At 40.5% G+C, this 24,990-nt stretch overlaps 1 protein-coding gene across 1 annotated transcript in view; it reads right to left on the reverse strand.

Annotated features, from left to right (window-relative positions):
• Window positions 1-24,990, reverse strand: part of FAM227B (family with sequence similarity 227 member B) — a 253,390-nt gene that overhangs the window by 16,450 nt on the left and 211,950 nt on the right. The window contains exons 12-13 of the mRNA XM_060164305.1: window positions 6,353-6,430; window positions 2,399-2,468 (exon numbers count right to left, since the gene is read on the reverse strand). Coding sequence (XP_060020288.1) covers window positions 2,399-2,468; window positions 6,353-6,430 — 148 coding nt within the window. The remainder of the gene's footprint in view (window positions 1-2,398; window positions 2,469-6,352; window positions 6,431-24,990) is intronic.

Raw genomic sequence — 24,990 nt, forward strand, 5'->3', positions numbered from 1 at the left:
TGTATATGTGGACCATAGGGCAGGTGTGAGGCATGAGGGTGAAACTATGAAAAGGCTGAGTGTGGGTTCTGGGATTGGGTAGGGGTATTGGTGGGTGCCTGTATATGTTTATCAAAATGGGCAGCAAGTTTGGCCATGTGGTGATGGTAAATGAGTGGCTCTCTCTCACGGATAGACTACAGGAAGGCTTTCCTGAATTATATGAAGATTTAGACTGAAAAGCATTTTGTGACATAGTCAGATAATTGAGAGACCAGCAGTCATGTGGCATGAATTATCCAGAAGTTTATCACAATTTTCTATTATTCTATGATTGAGTTGCACATTAATGAGCAAAAAGCCTGGATATCATCATCTTGAATCTCAGTTTCAGAGAAGCTGAGGCAAAGCTGGTTGTTACATTTCTCAAAGGACAGCAGTCATATAAAGTACTAGGAAATCCATTATTCTATTCTAAAATAAAGTTCTGGTGCAGTTTCATTCTTAGCAGAAAGGTAAGTACTTGAGAAAACTTAAGTCCAATTTGTTAATTTTGAATTTTAAAAATTGATTTCAAATGATAATCCTTTGCTTTTTAAAACCTTTCCATTTTCCACAGAAGATCTGTGGTCAATTGATATATAATTCTTTGAAGATGCCTGGATTACTGTGAAAAAAACCAAAAAAGGCACTTGCCTTTAAATTTTTCACCATGAGATACCTTCTTTACAAAATAGGTAAGTAAAAATTTCTAGTGCACACTCTGCTTTGGAGGACATAGTCGTTCTAAGCCAGAATCTACTCCCATAGTTGTCTTGCTGTCTGGCTTGAAGAAAAGAACTATTTTCCAATGAAGCCATCACCAAGTGTTATTCTAGAAATTATGAGAGATCTCGAACTTGCCTGGAAAGGATGGGGCTAGGGCCACTGGAAGAAAGCTTCATGTAGAAGACGGAATTTGAGCAGGGCCTTAAAGGATGAATAGAATTTGAAATCTGGGGAGTAGGCATGGCAGATAAGCAAAGTATATGATTATGGATAAACATGATATGCTGGGAAGACTCAGTGGGAGTGAAGGGTGTGACTTGGGATATAGTGGAGAATAAGATTGGCTATACTGGCTGGAGCCAGCTTTTGAAGAGCTCCAAGTCCAGCATTTAGACCAGGGGTTGCAAACCAGCAGACCATAGGCCTCGTCTGGTCTGCAGATTTATTTAGTTTGGCCTCTAGGGGTATTTAAAAACTTGAGTCCTAAACAGGAATTTTACAGAAGAATCTGGATTACAAATGGTGGAAGATCTGATAACACTTTGGCCTCTATTCCTGCAGAGCCACAATGAACTAGAGGTGAGGAAGTAGTTGCCTTGTTTCACTGAGGCACAGACTCTCCAGTGTGCTATGGTGTCCATAGCTCCTGTAGTTTCTCTAAGACTCAGGCCATTTACTATTTACCAGCTGAGGTCACTTGCCCTTTACCAGTACACTTGCACAGTTTTCTTATATTAAATAAATATTTCTCTGTACCCATGTCTCTAGCAGTAGCAGTTAAGAGAGACCATGAAAAAATGGGAGAAATAATTTTTTTGTGGAATAAAGAGTAGTACTCTTTATTTAATATTAAACACCCAATATTTGTTTAATATTAAACACCCAACAATATTACCCCTTTCCATTACCTTTCTGGCTCATAGGAATTTGGTTAGATTATTTGACCCCTGTTTTTGACATTACATCAGTAGCCAATGAGGATTACTCTAGATTTTTGCATGGAAGCCTGACATGCTGAAAATGAAAAGCTCTCTCTCATTCCTTACCTCAGATTGTCCAATCTTCAGATTTACTGTACACTATTTTCTACATGTTCTTTCTTGTTGGAAGGGAGGAAGGACCTTTAGATTTAATAGGACTGCCTGTAAGTTAAGGTGGAGCAGAAGGGAAGGGGACAAAGAAAACTGGAAAGATGGGACCATGTCCTTCCTTTTCTTTCTTTCTTACACTTGAGTACTGTTTAGAACCTTATCATTTCTTACATTTCTGTTAATTGAGGGCAAGAATCATTCATCTAACACAGTAGTTGGAATCCAATATATTTTTGTTGAATTATTAATGGGAAATAAAATATGACTTCAAATACCAATAATTTTTTATTAGTTTGAAATTCTGCATTTGGAGGTTTTCAGTTGCATAAAATGCTTCTGGTCAGGAGCAAGGGATGGGGATGAGTGAGCATGAGGTTGTCACTAATACATGAGAGAGGGATTACCCTAAATGTGCATGTGGATGATTAAATAACAAGAATGTATTCCATCCTGCCACTGTAACTTGGATGTGAAACCATACATTGCTTATTAAATATTTTCCAGTCTATATAAGAGAAGCTAGAGAGAGAATTCTCAATTATTTTCAGAAAAAAACTTACCAGTTTTTGTAGGAAATTCTCAAAATCATTCTTAACTTCGTAAGGTTTCTTGGTAGCCTTTGCTTGGAGCCTAATCATGAAAGAAAGAAAATTGGTAACCAAACTAATTGTTTTCATGCTGACACCAACTAAGAGCCACGATTTACGAAGAGTTTAATATGCTGGGCATTTGCCACCACTTTACATATATTAATTCAGTTACACTGACAGCAATCTTAGGAAGTAGGTACTACTATTATCCTATGTTACAGATGAGGAAAGAGGCACAGATAGGTTAACTAGCCTGTCCACAGTCATACAGCTAGCAAGTAATAGAGGATTTGAACCCAAGCAGTGTGACTTGCGCCCTCTATTCTAACCACTGTGCGACACTGCATCCCAGCAGTGAAGCATCCTCTTCAGTGAGATGGTTCACACAGTAAGTATTCCCTCAACTAATTCCACTCACTGGGCTCCAGTGCAGATTTTAAGATGAGTCACTGGGGAGGGAAGAGGAAAAGGGACTGGCCTGGAAAATATCTGGGGGAGAGAGAGAAAGAGAGACGGAAAAGGATAAAGGGTGAGGGAGGTGCTTACTAGACTGTAAGCTCATCAAGGGTGGGGATCCAGGAATCTATCATGATTTCTGTCACCACGTACTCATTCAAGAAATATTTCCAAGGAGTTGAATAGCTGAATTGAGGAGGCAGCAGGAAACTTTCCAGAGATCTACAGATAAAGACAGAAGCAGAGGCAGGCCAGGCAAGGAACGATAGGAACTTGGGACAAGGGAGAGACAGCAAGAGGAACACAGAAGAGAGAAAGAAAAATGAAAAATGGTATAAGACTATAGTTTCACTGGCGATTTTCAAGTGAAACATTTGAAATTATTCTGTGAAATCTGTAGGAAGTGAAATTTTCTAAAAATTCCAAATACACTTTGCTGAAGCATGAACTTTGGATTAGCTAAACCCCTATAAGGCCTGCTCTAAGTTTCTCTAGCATTTAGCCTAGGGGTCCCCTGAGGGCACCCAGTAGGGCTACCTCTGAGGGGCCTCTTGCATTAGTGTTCTCTAACAAATACTCCCTTACTCTTTCTCTACTTTATCTCTGCCAATTTTATCTCCTCAACCTAGGTTTTCTCCTCACTTCTTACTACCGTTTTGGACTATTCTTCCCTGCTTTTCTAAAATCTGGCTCTGAGTCTCTTCCTCATAGTCCTATTTAAATATCCCTGGTGCCCTTTTTTCAGTAACACACTCTTAGAATCTTCTTGACTTCAAGTCATCCTGAGACTGGTTCATCTCACTTTGTTAAAATCAATCCATCTTCCAACCCACTTTTATTTTTTTAGAGTAATTGTATTTTTTTATTGTATCATGTTTTTAAACATCTTTATTGGAGTATAATTGTTTTACAATGGTGTGTTAATTTCTGCTGTATAACAAAGTGAATCAGCTATACATATACATATATCCCCATATCTCCTCCCTCTTGCATCTCCCTCCCACCCTCCCTATCCCACCCCTCTAGGTGGTCACAAAGCACCGAGCTGGTCTTCCTGTGCTATGCAGCTGCTTCCCACTAGCTATCTATTTTACATTTTCCAACCCACTTTAATTTACAGTTCCCCTCTTCTTTTGTTTTGAATAACAGCTTTGTTGATATGTTACATAACCTAAAATCCACCCTTTCAAAGTATACAATTCAGTAGGTTTTAGTATATTCACAAAGCTTTGCAAGCATCACCACTACCCAATCTCCCATCTTGCTATCTTTCCTTTCCATGACTATCTTTTTTTGACGATTACAGATAGAAACTTGGACACTGTGCCTATAAATTTAACAGGGATGTGGGAGTTATATACCCAAATGAGTCTTTTCCCCTTCACTTTCTCCAGCAATGTGCCATCGCATAAAACATATTTGAGTGCTTCTTGTGAGTTGCTCTGAAAACCAGTCTGCATCCTTTTGCATATCTTGAGTGGTGAGAAATCCTGTCCTCTATAGATTTGATTTTTGGGACCTTGTAAAAGTCATCTGGAGTCAGATCTTATGTTGTGAAGGGGAAAGCTGGGTGATAAAATTTTTAGTGAAAAATGCAGTAAGATTTTAAAGTAATGAGTTGCATTTTCTTATGTGACTGGGAGACTAGCTTTATAAGTTCCAAAATAGCAATTAGAAGTATGGCAGCATGACTGGTACAAAATTGTGGTTTCCCACAGGGGTTTATTTGAAGGGCTGTACTTATCTGACATTTATTCTTGCCTATGTGGATGTACTGGAAGAAGTGGGTTAGTCCCAACACTTTATAGTTTTGTTTTTTACACTGTAATAAAATAAACAAATATGCCCAACTTTCCTTGTTTCAGTGGGGTACAATGTTTGTATGTATAGGGGAAGCAGCAGGGGCAGAAAGGGACAAAGAACTAGCCTGAGACCAGCTAAATAGGTTGTTTTTCTAGTTTACATCTTCCCATGGTTATGAGTCTATATTTAAAAGGCCCTCAGCTTAAGTCCTATGTCTGGTAGAGTAAAAGGAGATGATGATAATGTTTAGCAATTAATTAAATTAGAGTAAGTGATAATGTGGATAAAAAAAGTTAGTGTTACTCTAGATGAACTACGGAGTAGAAAACTTCTGCAGATATTCCAGTTAATGCATTTTTACATATTAAACCTATTGTGGTTTATGTAACACATTTGTTCAATTAAAATGTTTTTAAGCACTACGAGTTGAATAAGAAACAAACCTATGAAGCTCCTTGTCAACTTTTTCCTGTCGCTGTCTTAGGAGTTTTATTTCTTCATTAATTAGGTGCTTTTCTCTATAAAGTCAAAGTTTGAAGTTAAATTTTAAAATAAAGCAGGCAATTCTCATTGAGAAAGAATAAATCAACAATTTGCCGCCTTCCACATATCAGTAAAGGTCCATTACAAAACAGTTCTTCAGCAACCCCTCCCAATGCACCACGTGGTATGAGGAATCCCCCAGCACACTGCCCCTTATAAACATGTGCCAAAGGCATCACCCATGTCAGCTGAGTACAGCCTGGACTCCACCTTGCTGTTCCCACATGGGCCCTCTTACAAGGTGCCCATCCCTGTTCTTCCCAGTGAAAATAGGAAATCTAAGGGCTCTGTGTGTGTGTCTGTGTGCGTGCATGCACATGTGTGTATGTCAGTGGGAGGGGAATGGGGCCCCGGGGAAAGTAGAAGCTCAGACTTCTGTCCTGCCTGCTGGATAGGATAAGGCTGGCTGCTCTTCTGTTTACCTCTCTTTGATGTGTTTCCAGAACAGCATCAGGTACCCAAAGGGTAGGATGCCCATCATTTCTCCCCTTTAAGGCAATAAGACAGCTAGGCAGTGACCTTGATATCACAGACAGAAGAATTGGACCCTGCCAATTTGTCCTCATAAAAATCGATGGACATCCTCATTAAGCCATTTCTCACTTCCTGGCACATAAGAATACCATAACTGGCCAAGAGTAATCATTTTAGTTAAGCACAAAAAACTTAAAATGTTTCCCCAAGAAAACGTTTCCGAAGAGAACTCCTTGCCTTGCTTTCCTCCATATCACCCCTGCTGCCACCCCAGCTACAAGGAACTCCTTCTATTACAGACAACCTTTCTGTCCTTCTTCCAGGGCTTATCTTGTAAATGAACAATACTCCAATCTCTCTTCCTGGGAACTCTCTCCTGGTCTCTCCACGTTGGGGTGCATCCCCCCACCCAGACCACAGGAAAAGCTCCCTTCCTTTTTTCAATCCCTGACATGTGCTGTGTCTCCGTGGTTACAACATACATTCTTGACACCTACCTGAAAAGAATCTCCGAGTCTATAAGATGCTCAGAGGCGACTCTCCTCGTCAGTAAAATAAGAAGGTTAGTTGTAGATAATTTCTATGATTGCTTACAGCTCTAAAGAATTCTATGATTTTATATTTATCAATAGTATGGAGTCAACTTACATTCTAAAATCCTTTTGGTTGTTTGCAAATTGTCTTTTTGCCTCCTTTAGAATATCACAGTAAGTTGGAGCAGGTGGCGTGATAGGCTTATGGTTAAGGAAAGATTTTCAACTAGGAAAACTTGAGAGAGGTTAACAGTATCCTTCACAGGGGGACTCAGGGAGCCATCTTGCCTGGGCTTCCCAGTCATGAAGGGTCTCAAGTATAAACACGAATATTATGTCTGGCGTTGCACTGAAAGGACCAAAAGGAGACAATACCCATCTGACTACTTTAAACTTATATCCCATTATCTGGACCACACCATCCATAGCGCACAAGGACTTAGTAGTTTCATAAGTCCCATAATTACTATTTTCATGTTTTTTTGGTGTGCTTTACAGGCAGCGATTTGTTAAATGTAAAATTTTAAATGTACATTTTGTAACTCTGTTTAGACATTTCTTCATTTCTACATATACTGAGAACTTCAAAGTCTCTTGACTTCTGAGAGGCTCTGGAGGTGACTGGCAGCATATGTTGGCTGCCTCAGTTAGCCCGACCTCTGCTAACTGCATGGAAAAGGATGATAGGCAGAAGATAAAAATGTTCTGCTAATGTGGCTGGGGCTCTTCTACTGTCTGTTTCTGGTACAGCCTGTGGCTGTGTCCCTAACACTGGTCTTAACCCATGTCTGTGTCTGGAAAGCAGATGCTTCCCTCTGAAGTGGCAACTGGTAAATGACTCAAGGAGGCAGCCCTCATCTTGTGGTAAGACCTTAGCCTCATTGGTAAACTAGGAGCTGTTAAACCTCTGCAGTCACCAAGATGCAGGAATGAGTCTGTCCTCCCATGGTCCCACTCTCCAACCTGAACCACACTTCAGTATTACCTCCATCTTTCTATGAATGCAATTTGCTCCTTTAAAACACATTTATGCTCCCTTCAAGGATGTCCTTGATACTCATTTTAATCTTAATTATCTGGTATAAGAATGTTAGGAAAAGCTCAGTAGATCTGGTCCCTGGGACAAGACCACATAGGCACTTAACCTTATGACCTTAATTTCCTGAGTATTATATCTCAGTTGAGATAACCAGAAGGAAAAATACGAATGGCTCCACAACAAAGATTCTCACAATAAACCTGAATAAAATTTATGTCTTTCCTATGACACTCTAAACTACTCAGAAAGTATCTTCAATCACTTATGATTTGAATATTAAGGTCTTAGAATCAAGGCAAAGAACACTTGTTTTCTGTACACTCCAGATGACTTTCTCAGCAATGCCATGGTGATAAATTCTCTCTGCCAGCCATAGAACCTGTTTAAGAAGTTTCCTTAACAGCATCACTAAGTTGCTGGGAAGCAGTGTTGATAGCAGACCATACTCCATCCTACTAAGCACAGAGTTTGCGAGGGTCTGGATGATTATGTTATCCTGAATAGGATAGGAATTCTCTGAAATAGATTTTACAGAGAAGTCCGCTGCTCTTTATGATGCATTCCAAGTTCACTTTAACCCCTTCATCATAGCTAGGTTTTAGAGTATGGTTTTCCTTAAAGAAAGAGATAAGCCTGGAGGGGGATCAAGATGGCGGAGGGGAGAATGTGGAGCTCACCTTCCCCCACAAACACATCAAAAATACATCTACATGTGGAACATTTCTCACAGGAAACCAGCTGGAGACTGGCAGAAGATCTCCTATATAACCAAAGCTGCAAGAAAGATCTCCACATAACTGAGTAGGATGGAAAAAAAGGAATCAGCACAGGACTGGTGTCCCTGGGAGGGATCTATAAAGGAGAAAAGGTCTACGTGGGCAGACCCTGGGGAGCCCCCTTGCCTGCTGGGAAATCCGCTGGGACAGATAGAGGGGCTGGAGAAGCCCAGACTCTACTTGTGAGGAGTGTGTGTGTGCTGGCTTGCTGACAATCAGGACAGAGAGAGACTGGCAGCTGGCTTGCCACACTACCCAATATGAGGTGTGCATTGGGCAGGGCTACAAATACGTGCAATGGCTAAGCGCTGAATCTCTGGCAGACAGACCCCTGGGAGAGGACTCGATCTAGCTTAGTGGGGATAGCTCAGAGGGCCTGGGGTATAGTCTGGCCCAGACTGCAGAGCTCTTTGTCACTGCTTGCATGGCAGGGGTGAGCCCAGCTGTGGCGGATTTTGTCAGCGCCTGCAAAGGGTGATGCCACAGAGATGCTCAGGGAGTGCTGAGTCTCAGATGGAGAGCCCCTGGGTAGAAGTATGCAGTGGTTGGTTTCCCAAAGGGAGGTCACTGGCTCTGCCCACCCCACACCGCAACTTGGAGCAGCATCTGGCACGGACAGGTCCTGGGAGAGGTCTGGCACAGAGGCAGCCTAGTTCTCAGGCAGCAGCACAACCACCTTGATTCCTGCAGCCACAAAGCCCCAGCCCCCAGCACCAGCCCATTCCACACCACAGCCTAGCACTAGGTCTGGGATGAACACAACAGGAAAAGAGATGTGGCATTTGGCTGCTTCTAGACAGAACTGCAGATGTCTGCATGGGTAGTGCATAGATTTGCTGTAACGACACGGGCCTCAGTTGCTTCAGCAGTCACCTCCTTTGGAGCAGGTCACGCACTCAAGGTCAAAGGAGACTGAGTGAACCTGACCCTCAGGGCTTTTACTCTGACAGTTGGGGAGCAGACACCACCACTGACAGGGCTGTAACAGCCACAGAGCAAGGAGGAGGTCCCACCCAGAGCGCAGGCTCTGGACACCACACCAGTTACTCCCCTATCAAGGGGATAACAACTAGCACACTCTGAGGAAAGATGTGGCTGGTACCCATACTGAAACCAGCCCTCGCACCAGAATATTGGATTCACAGTCTACACAGGGGTGCTTCCAAATAAAAATATCCCTTCAAGACCACAGTAGCTGTTTCTCCTAAATTCAAAGAGACAGAGAAAGTTAAGTAAAATGAAAAAGCAGAGAAACTACTCCAAATTAAAATAAAAGAAATCCCCTGAAAGAACAAATAATGAAACAGACCTCACCAGTCTACTATACCCTGAGTTCAAAAAGGAGGTGATAAAAATGCTAAAGGAATGAAAAGATTGATAGAAATGCAGATCACTGTAGTAAGAAACTAGAAAATATCAAATCAAAATTAGACAACTTAGTGAGATAAAAACCAATCTAGAAGCAATGAATAGACTAAATAACACAGAAGAATGAATATGGGATCTGGAGGACATACTAATGGAAATTAAAAGCAAGAGAAAACAAAGAGTCAGTTACATGAGAACCCCCATAAGGCTATCAGCTGATTTCTCTGCAGAAACTTTGCAGGTCAGGAGGGAGTGGCATGATATATTCAAAGTCCTGAAAGGGAAAACCTGCAACTCTACCCAGCGAGATTATCATTTAGAATAGAAGGAGAGATAAAGAATTTCTCAGACAAGCAAAACCCAAAAGAATTCAGCAATACTAAACCTATCCTAGAAGATATATTGAAGGGTCTTCTCTAAACAGAAGAGAAACAAGAATCTATAGGAAAGGGACAGTCACAATAGAAAAGGCAAATACATAAAAGGATTGAAGATCACTTAAGCCAGTACATAGATGAAAAAACAATCAAAAATTTTTTGTGAAAGTGATTATGACGACAATTAGCAGCAAAAGGATAAGATGTAAAATAGGACATCAAAATCAAAGAATGTGGAGGAGTGAACTATAAAAATGTGGATTGTTTAGAGTGTGTTTAAGCTTGTATGACTATCAGTTTAAAGCAAATAGATATAGTTAGGGGTCAACATACTTGAAAACCAGGGTAACCACAGATCAAGAACATACCATAGGTTCACAAGTACCAAAAAGAAAGGAACTCAAGCATAATACAAAAGAACCATCAAAGCACAAAAGGAAAAACAAAAAGAAGAAACAAAGAACTACAATACTGACAGGAAAACAAGGTTTAAAATGGCAATAAGTACATACCTATCAATAATTACTTTAAATGTCGATGGAACAAATGCTCTGATCAAAAGACACAGAGCAGCAGATTGGATAAGAAAACAAGAACCTACAATATGTCACTTACAAGAGACTCACTTCAAGGTGAAAGACACACACAGACTGAAAGTGAGAAGACGGAAAAAGATATTTCATGCAAATGGAAATGACAAGAGAGCAGGGGTAGCAATACTCATATATCAGACAAAATAGACTTTAAAACAAAGTCCATAAGGAGGGACAAAGAAGTACATTATATTATGAAAAAGGGACCAATACAAGAAGAGGATATTACACTCATTAATGTGCATGCACTCAATATAGGAACACTGAAAGATATAAAACAAATACTAACAGACAGAGAGGGAGAACTTGACAGAAATACAACAGTAGGAGTCTTTAAAACCCCACTGACATTAATGGACAGATATTCTAGACAGAAAATCAATAAGGCAACAGAGGTCCTAAATGATACAATAGACAAGGTGAACTTATTTGATACCTACAGGACCCTACATCCAGAACACCCAGAATACACATTCTTTCCAAGTGTGCATGGAACATTCTCTAGGATAGACCACATATTAAGTCACAAAACAAGCCTCAACAAATTTAAGAGGCTAGAAATTATTTCAAGTATATTTTCTAACCACAATGGTATGAAACTAGAAATCAACCACAAAAAGAAAAATGGGAGAAGAACACATGGAGACTAAACAAGATGCTATAACAAACCAATGGGTCAATAATGAAATCAGAAAATACTTCAAGACAATTGACAATGAAAACACAACTTTACAAAAACTATGGGATGCAGCAAAAGCAGTTCTAAAAGGGAAGTTCATAGTAATACAAGCCTTCCTCAAGGAACAAGAAAAATCTCAAACAACCTAAACTACCACTTAAAAAAATCAGAAAAAGAAGAACAAAACTCAAAGTCAGCATAAGGAAGGAAATAATAAAGATCAGAGGGAAAATAAGTAGGAACAGAATAGCAACTGAAAGCGTCAATGAAACCAAGAGCTGTTTTTTGGAAAAGAGAAAATCGACAAACCTCTAGCCAGGCTCACCAAGAAGAAAAGAAAGAGGACCCAAATAAACAAAATAAGAAATGAAAGTGGAGAAATAACAATGGATACTGCAGAAGTACAAAAAATCATAAGAGAATACTATGAACAATTATATGCCAATAAATTGGAAACCTAGAAATGGACAAGTTTTTAAAAATGGCCTGCCAAAACTGAGTCAAGAAGAAACAGATGATTTGAGCAGACTGATCACTAGATGTAAAACAGAATCTGCAATAATAATAATAAAAAACTCCCTGCAAACAAAAATCCAGAACCAGATGGCTTCACTGAGGAATTCTACCAAACATACAAAGAACCTATACCTATCCTTCTCAACTATTCCAAAAAAAGAAAAAAAATACTGAAGAGGAAGGAACCCTCTCAAATTCATTCTGTAAAGCCATCACCCTGATACCAAACCAGACAAAGACACTACCAGAAAAGAAAGTTACAGGCCAATATCTTTGATGAATATAGATGCAAAAATCCTCAAGAAAATATTAGGAAACGGAACCCAACAATACATAATAAGACCTACATCATGATCAAGTTGGATTTATCCCAGGGTCGTAAGGATGGTTCAACATACACAAATAAATCAATGTGATATACCACATTAAGAAAAGGAAAGGCAAAAAACACATGATAATCTCAAGAGACACAGAAAAAGCATTTGACCAAAGTCAACATCCATTCATGATAAAAACTCTCACCAAAATGGGTATAGAGAGAACATATCTCAACATAATAAAGGCATTTATGACAAACCCACAGCCAACCTAATACTCAATGGTGAAAAGCTGAAGGCCTTCCTGCTAAATTCAGGAGCAAGACAAGGATGCCCACCCTCTCCACTGCTATTCAACATCATATTGGAAGCTGTAGCCACAGCAATCAAGTAAGAAAAAGAAATAAAAGGTATCCAAATTGCAAGGGAAGAGGTAAAACTGTCACCATTTGCAGATGACAAGATACTCTATATAGAGAAATCTAAAGTCTCCACACAAAAAGTATTAGACCTAATACATGAATTCAGCAAGGTAGCAGAACACAAGATAAATATACAGAAATCTGTTGCATTTCTTTACACTACAATGAAGTATCAGAAGGAGAAAGTAAAAAAAAATTCCATTTAAAATTGTATCCAAATAAAGTAACTAGGAATAAGCTTAACCAAGAAGGTGGAAGAACTATTTGCTAAAAACTATAAAACAGTAACAAAAGAAATTGAAGATGATTCAAAGAAATGGAAAGATATCCTATGCTCTTGGATTAGAAAAATTAATATTATCAAATTGGTCATACTGCCTGAAATAATCTATAAATTTAATGCAACCCCTATCAAAATACTCATGACATTTTCCACAAAACTAGAACAAATAATCCTAAAATTTATATGGAACCACAAAAGACTTAGAATTGCCAAAGCAATCCTGAGGAAAAAGAACAAAGCTGGAGGCACAACCCTTCCAGACTTTAGACAATACTACAAAGCTACAGTAATCAGAACATCATGGTATCGGCAAAAAATGAGATATATGGGTCAATGGAACAGACCTATAGAGCCCAGAAATAAACCACACACATACAGTCAATTAATCTACTTAGAGTATACAATGGAGTAAATACAGTCTCGTCAACAACTGGTGCTGGGAAAGCTAGACAGCTACATATAAATCAATGAAATACAACAGTCCCTCACACCATATACAAAAATAAACTCAAAATTGTTAAATGATCTAAATATAAGACATGACACCATAAAACAGAAGAGAATACAGGCAAAACATTCTTGGACATAAGTTGTGGCAATATTTTCTTAAATCAGTTTCTGAAGGCAAAAGAAATAAAAGCAAAAATGAACAAATGGGACCTAATCAAACTTAAAAACTTTTGCACAGCAAAGGAAACCATCAACAAAACAAAAAGACAACCTATTGAATGGGAGAAAATATTTTCAAATGATGCAACCAACAAGGGGCTAATATCTAAAATATACAAGCAGCTCATACAACTCAATATCGAAAAAACAAACCACCCAATCAAAAAATGGGCAGAAAACCTAAATAGACATTTCTCCAAAGAAGACATACAGATGACCAACAGGCACATGAAAAGATGCTCAACATCACTAATTATCAGAGAAAAGCAAATCAAAACCACAATGAGGTATCACCTCACACCAGTCAGAATGGCTGTCATCAAAGTCTACAAATAGGGACATCACTGGTGGCACAGTGGTTAAGAATCTGCCTGCCAATGCAGGGGACATGGGTTCAAGCCCTGGTCCAGGAAGATCCCACATGCTGCGGAGCAACTAAGCCCGTGCGCCACAACTACTGAGCCTGTGCTTAGAGTCCCTGAGCCACAACTACTGAGCTCACGCATTGCAATTGCTGAAGCCCACGTGCCTAGAGCCTGTGCTCCACAACAAGAGAAGCCACCACAATGAGAAGCCCGGGCACCACAATGAAGAGTAGCCCCTGCTCACTGCAACTAGAGAAAGCCCGCATGCAGCAACGAAGACCCAACCCAGCCAAAAGAAAAAAAAAAAAGCTTTATGAAAAAAAAGTCTAGGGCTTCCCTGGTGGTGCAGTGGTTGAAAGTCCGCCTGCCGATGCAGGGGACACAGGTTCATGCCCCGGTCCGGGAGGATCCCACATGCCACAGAGCCGCTGAGCCTGTGCGTCCAGAGCCGTGCTCCACAACAGGAGAGGCCACAAAAGTGAGAGGCCCACATACCGCAAAAAAAAAAAAAAAAGTCTACAAATAATAAATGCTGGAGAGGGTGTGGAAAAAAGGGAACCCTCCTACACTGTTGGTGGGAATGTAAATTGGTGCAGCCACTATGGAAGACAGTATGGCGATTCCTTAGAAAACTAAAAATAGAACTATAACATGACCCAGCAATCCCACTCCTAGGCATACATCTTGAAACAATGAAAACTCTAATTCGAAAAGATACACACATCCCTCTGTTCATAGCAGCACTATGTACAATAGCCAAGACATGGAACCAACCCAAATGTCAATAGGCTTGAGAAGAAGTGGTATATATATGTGTGTGTGTGTGTATATAAATATATATATTTGAAGGATCAAATATATATATATATATAAAATAAAGTATTACTCAGCATTATAAAAAGGAATGAAATATTGCCATTTGTAGCAACATGGATGGACCTAGATAATATACTACGTGAAGTAAGTCAGACAAAGCCAAATATATGATATCACTTATATGTGGAATCTAAAAAGTAATACAAGTGAATGTATGTATTAAATAGAAACAGACTCAGAGACATAGAAAACAAACTTACGGTTACCAAAGCGGAAAGGGAGTGGGGGAGTTATAAAATAGGAGTATGGGGGGACTTCCGGGAAGATGGCGGAAGAGTAAGACGCGGAGATCACCTTCCTCTCCACAGATACACCAGAAATACATCTACGCGTGGAACAACTCCTACGGAGCACCTACTGAACGCTGGCAGAAGACCTCAGGCCTCCCAAAATGCAAGGAACCCCCCACGTACCTGGTTAGGGCAAAAGAAAAAACTAAACAGAGACAAAAGGATAGGGACGGGTCCTGCACCAGCGGGAGAGAGCTGTGAAGGAGGAAAAGTGTCCACACACTAGGAAGCCCCTTCGCGGGTGGAGACTGCGGGTGGCGGAGTGGGGGAGCTTCGGAGCCGCGGAGGAGAGCACAGCAACAGGGGTGCGGAGGGCAAAGCGGACAGATTCCAGCGCAGAGGATCGGGCCGACCGGCACTCACCAGCGGAGAGGCTTGTCTGCTCGCCCGCTGGTGCGGGCGGGGCTGGGAGCTGAGGCTCCGGCTTTTGTCGGAGCGCCGGGAGAGGACTGAGGTTGGCGGCGTAAACACAGCCTACAGGGCGTTGGTGCGCCGCGGCTGGCCGGGAGAGAGTCCGGGGAGGGGTCTGGACCTGCCGAAGAGGCAAGAGACTTTTACGTCCCTCTTTGTTTCCTGGTGCACGAGGAGAGGGGATTAAGAACGCTGCTTGAGAGAGCTCCAGGGACGGGCGCGAGCCGCGGCTAAGAGTGCGGAGCCCAGAGACGGACATGGGACGCTAAGGCCGCTGCTGCCGCCGCCAGGAGGCCTGTGTGCGAACACAGGTCACTAGCCACACGCCCTTCCGGGGAGCCTGTGCAGCCCGCCACTGCCAGGGTCCCGGGATCCAGGGACGGCTCCCCCGGGAGAACGCACGGCGCGCCTCAGGCTGCAACGTCACGCCGGCCTCTGCCGCTGCAGACCCGCCCCGCACTCCGTGACCCTCCCTACCCCCCCCCCCCCCCCCCCCCCCGGCCTGGGTGAGCCAGAGCCTCCGAATCAGCGGCTCCTTTAACCCCGTCCTGTCTGAGCAAAGAACAGACGCCCTCCAGCGACCTACACACACAGGCGGGGCCAAATCCAAAGCTGAGCCCCTGGGAACTGTGAGAACAAAGAAGAGAAAGGGAAATCTCTCCCAGCAGCCTCAGAAGCAGCGGATTAAAGCTCCACAATCAACTTGATATACCCTGCATCTGTGGACTACCTGAATAGACAACGAATCATCCCAAATTAAGGAGCCCTGTGGATGAAAGGCTCTTGGTGCTGCAGCCAGGAGTCAGTGCTGTGCCTCTGAGGTGGGAGAGCCAACTTCAGGACACTGGTCCACAAGAGGCCTCCCAGCTGCACATAATATCAAACAGCAAAAATCTCCGAGAGATCTCCATCTCAACGCCAGCACCTAGCTTCACTCAATGACCAACAAGCTACAGTGCTGGACATCCTATGCCAAACAACTAGCAAGACAGGAACACAACCCCACCCATTAGCAGAGAGGCTGCCCAAAATCCTAATAAGTCTACAGACACCCCAAAACACACCACCAGACGTGGACCTGCCCACCAGAAAGACAAGATCCAGCCTCATCCACCAGAACACAGGCACTAGTACCCTCCACCAGGAAGCCTACACAACCCACTGAACCAACCTTAGCCACTGGGGACAGACACAAAAAACAACAGGAACTACGAACCTTCAGCCTGCAAAAAAGGAGACCCCAAACACAGTAAGATAAGCAAAATGAGGAGACAGAAAAACACACAGCAGATGAAGGAGCAAGATAAAAACCCACCAGACCTAACAAATGAAGAGGAAATAGGCAGTCTACCTGAAAAAGAATTCAGAATAATGATAGTAAGGTTGATCCGAAATCTTGGAGATAGAATGGACAATAGAATGGACAAATTCCAAGAATCAGTTAACAAGGACCTAGAAGAACTAAAGATGAAACAAGCAACGATGAACAACACAATAAATGAAATTAAAAGTACTCTAGATGGGATCAATAGCAGAATAACTGAGGCAGAAGAACGGATAAGTGACCTGGAAGATAAAATAGTGGAAATAACTACTGCAGAGCAGAATAAAGAAAAAAGAATGAAAAGAACTGAGGACAGTCTCAGAGACCTCTGGGACAACATTAAATGCACCAACATTCGAATTATAGGGGTTCCAGAAGAAGAGAAAAAGAAAGGGACTGAGAAAATATTTGAAGAGATTATAGTTGAAAACTTCCCTAACATGGGAAAGGAAATAGTTAATCAAGTCCAGGAAGCACAGAGAGTCCCATACAGGATAAAATAGGAGTATGGGAGATTAACAGATACATACTACTATACATAAAATAGATAAGCAACAAGGATTTACTATATAGCACAGGGAAATATATTCATGATCTTGTAATAAGCTACAATGAAAAATAATCTGAAATATATATATATAATATATATAAAATGAAATTACTTTGCTGTACACCTGAAACTAACACAATATTGTAAATCAACTACACTTCAATAAAAAAAGACATAAGCCTGACTTTCATGTCACAATGGTATATGTTTCTTAAACTTATAATTTAATGAAAAGTTTATGTGCATTATGTAGGTGAAAATCACATCAGTGCAGTGATAGCATCCAGCCTTCCCAGGAGGCAGACCAGTAGTGACAACTGCATGTACACATGAGCAATGAGAATGCTCTCATTATTGGCTTCAAGGACACATTCAGGAAATAGCCCTCTTCGGGGCCAGCATGAAGCAAAATTGGGAAGTCAACAGAATGTGTGTCTTTCACTCATCTCTCTCAATGCTCTTCTTTTAGTACCCTCTTAGATCTTCACTGCTCCTTGGCTGGCATTAACAGGCCACATTTCCCACAGATTATAGAGTGCCATGCTGGAGATTCAGCTCTAGTTCTTGCACTATGGTCAGCACTTGCCATCTAGGGCCATGGTAGCCCAGGTGGTTGACAGGATTGGCTCTCCTTTTCCTTATCTGTAAAGTATGAAGGTTGAGCTTCATGTTTTTGTAGCTCTCATCCTGTTAAGATTTTCTATCAGAAAATTTTCTACCTCTATTAGAGGTAGAAAATGAGCCTATTTAAGTTCCAACCCATCACTGGGGTAATGGCAAAAGGCTTGGAGAGAGTGGGGTGGAATTTGAGATTTTGCAAAGGAATATAGGAGAGAATCTGTTTAATATTTAGATATGGGGGCTGCATAAGAGATAGGAAGAAGGAAGGATCAATTATGGCATAATGATGGCATCACTTTATAGAAATTGGGAAGTTTGTCAATTTGAAGGTTGTATTATAGGGGATGAGAAGGTATTTAAAAATGGGCATGAGACTAGATAGCAGAACTCAGCATAAGCTGTTTAATTTGGGGGCGCTTAGAAAAAGAAATGACAGGAACCAAGATGGCAGAGAAGAAGGACGTGCTCTCACTCCCTCTTGTGAGAACACCAGAATCACAACTAGCTGGTGGACAGTCATTGACAGGAAGACATTGGAACTCACCAAAAAAGATACACCACATCCAAAGACAAAGGAGAGGTCACAATGAGATGGTAGGAGGGGCGCAATCACAATAAAATCAAATTCTATAACTGCTGGGTGGGTGACTCACAAACTGGAGAACACTTATACCACAGAATTCCACCCACTGGAGTGAAGGTTCTGAGCCCCATGTCAGATTCCCAACCTGGGGTCTGGCAACAGGAAGAGGAATTCCTAGAGAATCAGACTTTGAAGGTGAGTGGGATTTGACTGCAGGACTTCAAAAAGACTGGGGGAAACAGAGACTCCACGCTTGGAGGGCACACACAAAGTACTGTGTGCATCGGGACCCAGGGGAAGGAGCAGTGACCCCGGGGGAGACTGAACCAGACCCACCAGCTAGTGTGGGAGGGTCTCCTGCAGAGTTGGGTGGTGGCTGTGGCTCACCGTGGGGACAAGGACACTGGCAGCAGAAGTTCTGGGAAGTACTCCTTGGCGTGAGCTCTCCCAGGGTCCACCATTAGCCCACCAAAGAGCCCAGGTAGGCTCCAGTGTTGGCTTGCCTCAGGCCAAACAAGCAACAGGGAGGGAACCCAGCCCCACCCATCAACAGTCAAGTGGATTAAAGTTCTACTGAGCTCTGCTTACCAGAGCAAGTCAGCTCTACCCACCACCAGTCCCTCCCATTAGGAAACTTGCACAAGCCTCTGAGATAGCCTCATCCACTAGACGGCAGACAGCAGAAGCAAGAAGAACTATAATCCTGCAGCCAGTGGAGCAAAAACCACATTCAGAGAAAGACAGACAAGATGAAAAGGCAGAGGGCTATGTAGCAGATGAAGGTACAAGATAAAACCCCAGAAAAACAACTAAATGAAGTCAACAACTAAGATAGTCAACCTTCCAGAAAAAGAATTCAGAATAATGATAGTGAGGATGATCCAGGACCTCGGAAAAAGAATAGAGGCAAAGATCTAGAAGATGCAAGAAATGTTTAATAAAGACCTAGAAGAATTAAAGAACAAACAAACAGAGGTGAACAATACAATAACTGAAATGAAAACTACACTAGAAGGAATCAATAGCAGAATAACTGAGGCAGAAGAACGGATAAGTGACCTGGAAGGCAGAATGGTGGAATTCACTGCTGTGGAACAGAATAAAGGGAAAAAAATGAAAAGAAATGAAGACAGCCTAAGAGACCACTGGGACAACATTAAACACACCAACAATCACATTATAAGGGTCCCAGAAGGAGAAGAGAGAGACAAAGGACCCGAGAAAATCTTTGAAGAGATTATAGTCGAAAACTTCCCTAACACGGGAAAGGAAATAGCCACCCAAGTCCAGGAAGTGCAGAGAGTCCCATACAGGATAAAGCCAAGGAGAAGCATGCCAAGAAACATAGTAATCAAATTAGCAAAAATTAAAGACAAAGAAAAATTACTGAAAGCAGCAAGGGAAAAACAACAAATAACATACAAGGGAACACCCATAAGGTGAACAGCTGATTTATCAGCAGAAACTACAAGCCAGAAGGGAGTGACATGATATAATTAAAGTGATGAAAGGGAAGAACCTACAACCAAGATTACTCTACCAGGCAAGGATCTCATTGAGATTCAGTGGAGAAATCAAAAGCTATATAGACAAGCAAAAGCTGAGAGAATTCATCACTACCAAACCAGCTCTACAGCAAATGCTAGAGGAACTTCTCTAAGTGGGAAACACAAGAGAAGAAAAGGACCTACAAAAACAAACCCAAAACAATTCAGAAAATGGTCATAGTAACATACATATCGATAATTACCTTAAACGTGAATGGATTAAATGCTCCAACCAAAAGACACAGGCTTGCTGAATGGATAAAAAACAAGACCCATATATATACTGTCTACAAGAGACCCACTTCAGACCTAGGGACACATACAGACTGAAAGTGAGGGGATGGAAAAAGATATTCCATGCAAATGGAAATCAAAAGAAAGCTGGAGTAGCAATACTCGTATCAGATAAAATAGACTTAAAGAATGTTACAAGAGAGAAGGAAGGACACTCCATAATGTTCAAGGGATCAATCCAAGAAAAAGATATAACAATTATAAATATATATGCACCCAACATAGAAGCACCTCAACACATAAGGCAACTGCTAACAGCTTTAAAAGAGGAAATTGACAGTAACACAATAATACTGGGGAACTTTAACACCTCATTTACACCAATGGACAGATCATCCAAAATGAAAATAAATAAGAAAACACAAACTTTAAATGACACAATAGACCAGATAGATTCAATTGATATTTATAGGACATTCCATCTAGAAACAGCAGATTACACTTTCTTCTCAAGTGCGGACAGAATATTTTCCAGGATAGATCATATCTTGTGTCACAAATCAAGACACGGTACATTTAAGAAAATTGAAATCATATCAAGCATCTTTTCTGACCACAATGCTATGAGATTAGAAATGAATTACAGGGAAAAAATGCAAAAAACACAAACACATGGCGAATAAACAATATGTTATTAAATAACCAATTGATCACTGAAGAAATCAAAAAATACCTAGACCAAATGACAATGAAAAAACGATGATCCAAAACCTACGGGATGCAGCAAAAGCAATTCTAAGAGGGAAGTTTATAGCTATACAAGCCTACTTCAAGAAACAAGAAAAATCTCAAATAAATAATCTAACCTTACACCTAAAGGAAATAGAGAAAGAAGAACAAACAAAACCCAAAGTTAGCAGAAGGAAGGAAATCATAAAGACCAGAGAAGAAATAAATGAAATAGAAACAAAGCAAACTATAGCAAAGATCAATAAAACTAAAAGCTGGTTCTTTGAGAAGATAAACAAAATTGATAAACCATTAGCCAGACTCATCAAGAAAAAGAGGGAGAGGACTCAAATCATTAAAATTAGAAATGAAAACGGAGAAGTAACAACAGACACTGCAGAAATATAAAGCATCCTAAGAGACTACTACAATCAACTCTAGGCCAATAAAATGGACAACCTGGAAGAAATGGACAAATTCTTAGAAAGGTATAACCTTCCAAGACTGAACCAGGAAGAAATAGAAAATAAGAACAGACCAATCACAAATAATGAAATTGTAACTGATTAAAAATCTTCCAACAAACAAAAGTCCAGGACCAGATGTGTTCACAGGCGAATTCTATCAGACATTCAGAGAAGAGCTAACACCCATCCTTCTCAAACTCTTCCAAAAACTTGCGGAAGAAGGAACACTCCCAAACTCATTCTACGAGGCCACCATCACCCTGATACCAAAACCAGACAAAGATACTACAAAAAAGAAAATTACAGACCAATATCACTGATGAATATAGATGCAAAAATCCTCAACAAAATACTAGCAAACAGAATCCAACAACACATTAAAAGGATCATACACCATGATCAAGTGGGTTTTATCCCAGAAATGCACGGACTCTTCAGTATACACAAATCAGTCAATGTGATACACCATATTAACAAATTGAAGAATAAAAACCATATGATCATCTCAATAGATGCACTTTTTTTTTGACCAAATTCAGCACCCCTTTATGATAAAAACTCTCCAGCAAGTGGGCATAGAGGGAACCTACCTCAACATAATAAAGGCCATCTACGACAAATCCACAGCAAACGTCATTCTCAATGGTGAAAAACTGAAAGCATTTCCTCTAAGATCAGGAACAAGACAAGAATGTCCACTCTCACACTATTATTCAACATAGTTTTGAAAGTCCTAGCCACAGCAATCAGAGAAGAGAAAGAAATAAAAGCAATACAAATTGGAAAAGAAGAAGTAAAACTGTCACTGTTTGCAGATGACAAGATACTATACATAGAGAATCCTAAAAATGCCACCAGAAAACTACTAAAGCTAATCAATGAATTTGGTAAATTTGCAGGATATAAAATTAATGCACAGAAATCTCTTGCATTCCTATACACTAATGATGAAAAATCTGAAAGAGAAATTAAGGAAACACTCCCATTTACCACTGCAACAAAAAGAATAAAATACCTATGAATAAACCTACCTAGGGAGACAAAAGACCTGTATGCAGAAAACTATAAGACACTGATGAAAGAAATTAAAGATGATACCAACAGATGGAGAGATATACCATGTTGCTGGATTGGAAGAATCAATATTGTGAAAAAGACTATACTACCCAAAGCAATCTACAGATTCAATGCAATCCCTATCAAATTACCAATGGCATTATTTTACAGAACTAGAACAAAAAAATCTTAAAATTTGTATGGAGACACAAAAGAGCCCGAATAGCCAAAGTAGTCTTGAGGGAAAAAAAAATGGAGTTGGAGGAATTAGACTCCCTGACTTCAGACTATACTACAAAGCTACAGTAATCAAGACAATATGGTACTAGCAAAAAACAGAAACATAGATCAATGGAACAAGATAGAAAGCCCAGAGATAAACCCACACACCTATGGCCAACTAATCTATGACAAAGGAGGCAAGGATATACAATGGAGAAAAGACAGTCTCTTCAATAAGTGGTGCTGGGAAAACTGGACAGCTACATGTAAAAGAATGAAATTAGAACACTGCCTAACACCATACGCAAAAATAAACTCAAAATTGATTAGAGACCTAAATGTAAGACCGGATACTATAAAACTCTTCGAGGAAAACATAGGAAGAACACTCTTTGACATAAATCAGAGCAAGATCTTTTTTGATCCACCTCCTAGAGTAATGGAAATAAAAACAAAAATAAACAAATGGCACCTAATGAAACTTCAAAGCTTTTGTACAGCAAAGGAAACCATAAACAAGATGAAAAGACAACCCTCAGAATGGGAGAAAATATTTGCAAATGAATCAACGGACAAAGGATTAATCTCCAAAATATATAAACAGCTCATGCAGCTCAATATTAAAAAAAACAACCCAATCCAAAAATGGGCAGAAGACATAAATAGACATTTCTCCAAAGAAGACATACAGATGGCCAAGAAGCACATGAAAAGCTGCTCAACATCACTAATTATTAGTGAAATGCAAATCAAAACTTCACTGAGGTATCATCTCACACCAGTTAAAATGGGTATCATCAAAAAATCTACAAACAGTAAATGCTGGAGAGGGTGTGGAGAAAAGGGAACCCTCTTGTACTGTTGGTGGGAATGTAAGTTGATACAGCCACTATGCAGAACAGTATGGAGGTTCCTTAAAAAACTAAAAATAGAATTACCATATGACCCAGCAATCCCACCACTGAGCATATACCCAGAGAAAACCATAATTCAAAAAGACACATGCACCCCAATGTTCATTGCAGCACTATTTACAATAGCCAGGTCATGGAAGCAACCTAATTGCCCACTGACAGACAAATAGATAAAGAAGATGTGGTATATATATACAGTGGGATATTACTCAGCCATGAAAAGGAACGAAATTGGGTCCTTTGTAGAGACGTGGATGGATGTAGAGACTGTCATACAGCGTGAAGTAAGTCAGAAAGAGAAAAACAAATATCGTATATTAACACATATATGTAGAACCTAGAAAAATGGTACAGATGAACCAGTTTGCAGGGTAGAAATTGAGACACAGATGTAGAGAAAAACGTATGGACACCAAGTGGGTAAAGTGGCAGGGGGTGGGGTGGTGGTGTGATGAATTGGGCAATTGGGATTGACATGTATACACTGATGTGTATAAAATTGATGACTAATAAGAACTTGCTGTATAAAAAAATAAATACAACAAAATTGAAAAATTAAAAAAAAAAAAAGGGCATGTTCTTACCATACGACCCAGCAATCCACTACTGGGCATATACCCTGAGAAAACCATAATTCAAAAAGAGTCATGTACCACAATGTTCACTGCAGCTCTATTTACAATAGCCAGGACATGGAAGCAACCTAAGTGTCCATCGACAGATGAATGGATAAAGAAGATGTGGCACATATATACAATGGAATATTAGCCATAAAAAGAAATGAAATTGAGTTATTTGTAGTGAGGTGGATGAACCTACAGTCTGTCATACAGAGTGAAGTAAGTCAGAAAGAGAAAAACAAATACCGTATGGCAACACATATATATGGAATCTAAAAAAAAAAAAAAAGGTTATGAAGAACCTAGGGGCAGGATAGGAATAAAGACACAGTCGTAGAGAATGGACTTGAGGACACGGGGAGGGGGAAGGGTAAGCTGGGACGAAGTGAGAGAGTGGCATGGGCATGTGTACACTACCAAACGTAAAATTGATAGCTAGTGGGAAGCAACCGCATAGCACAAGGACATCAGCTCGGTGCTTTGTGAGCACCTAGAGGGGTGGGAGGGAGACACAAGAGGGAGGGGATATGGGGATATATGTATAGCTGATTCTCTTTGTTACAAAGCAGAAACTAACACACCATTGTAAAGCAATTATACTCCAATAAAGATGTTAAAACTAAAATGGGCATGTTCAATTAGCTACTTCCTGCTAATATTTACAGGCATACCTCAGCAATATTGCAGGTTCATCTTTGGCTGAAGGGAACATTGTGTCTGTTTTCGTCTATCCAGAGCACTAAAACTTTCTCCATATCAGCAATAAGGCTGTTTTGCTTTCTTATTCCTGTGTTCACTGGAGTAGGACTTTTCATTTCCTTTAAGAACTTTTCCTTTGCCTTCACCACATGGCTGTTTGGCACAAAAGGCCTAGCTTTCAGCCTATCTCGGGTTTTGACATGCCT

This window comes from Lagenorhynchus albirostris, chromosome 1 (assembly GCF_949774975.1).
Source record: "Lagenorhynchus albirostris chromosome 1, mLagAlb1.1, whole genome shotgun sequence".
In the NCBI taxonomy this organism is placed as follows: Eukaryota; Metazoa; Chordata; class Mammalia; order Artiodactyla; family Delphinidae; genus Lagenorhynchus; species Lagenorhynchus albirostris.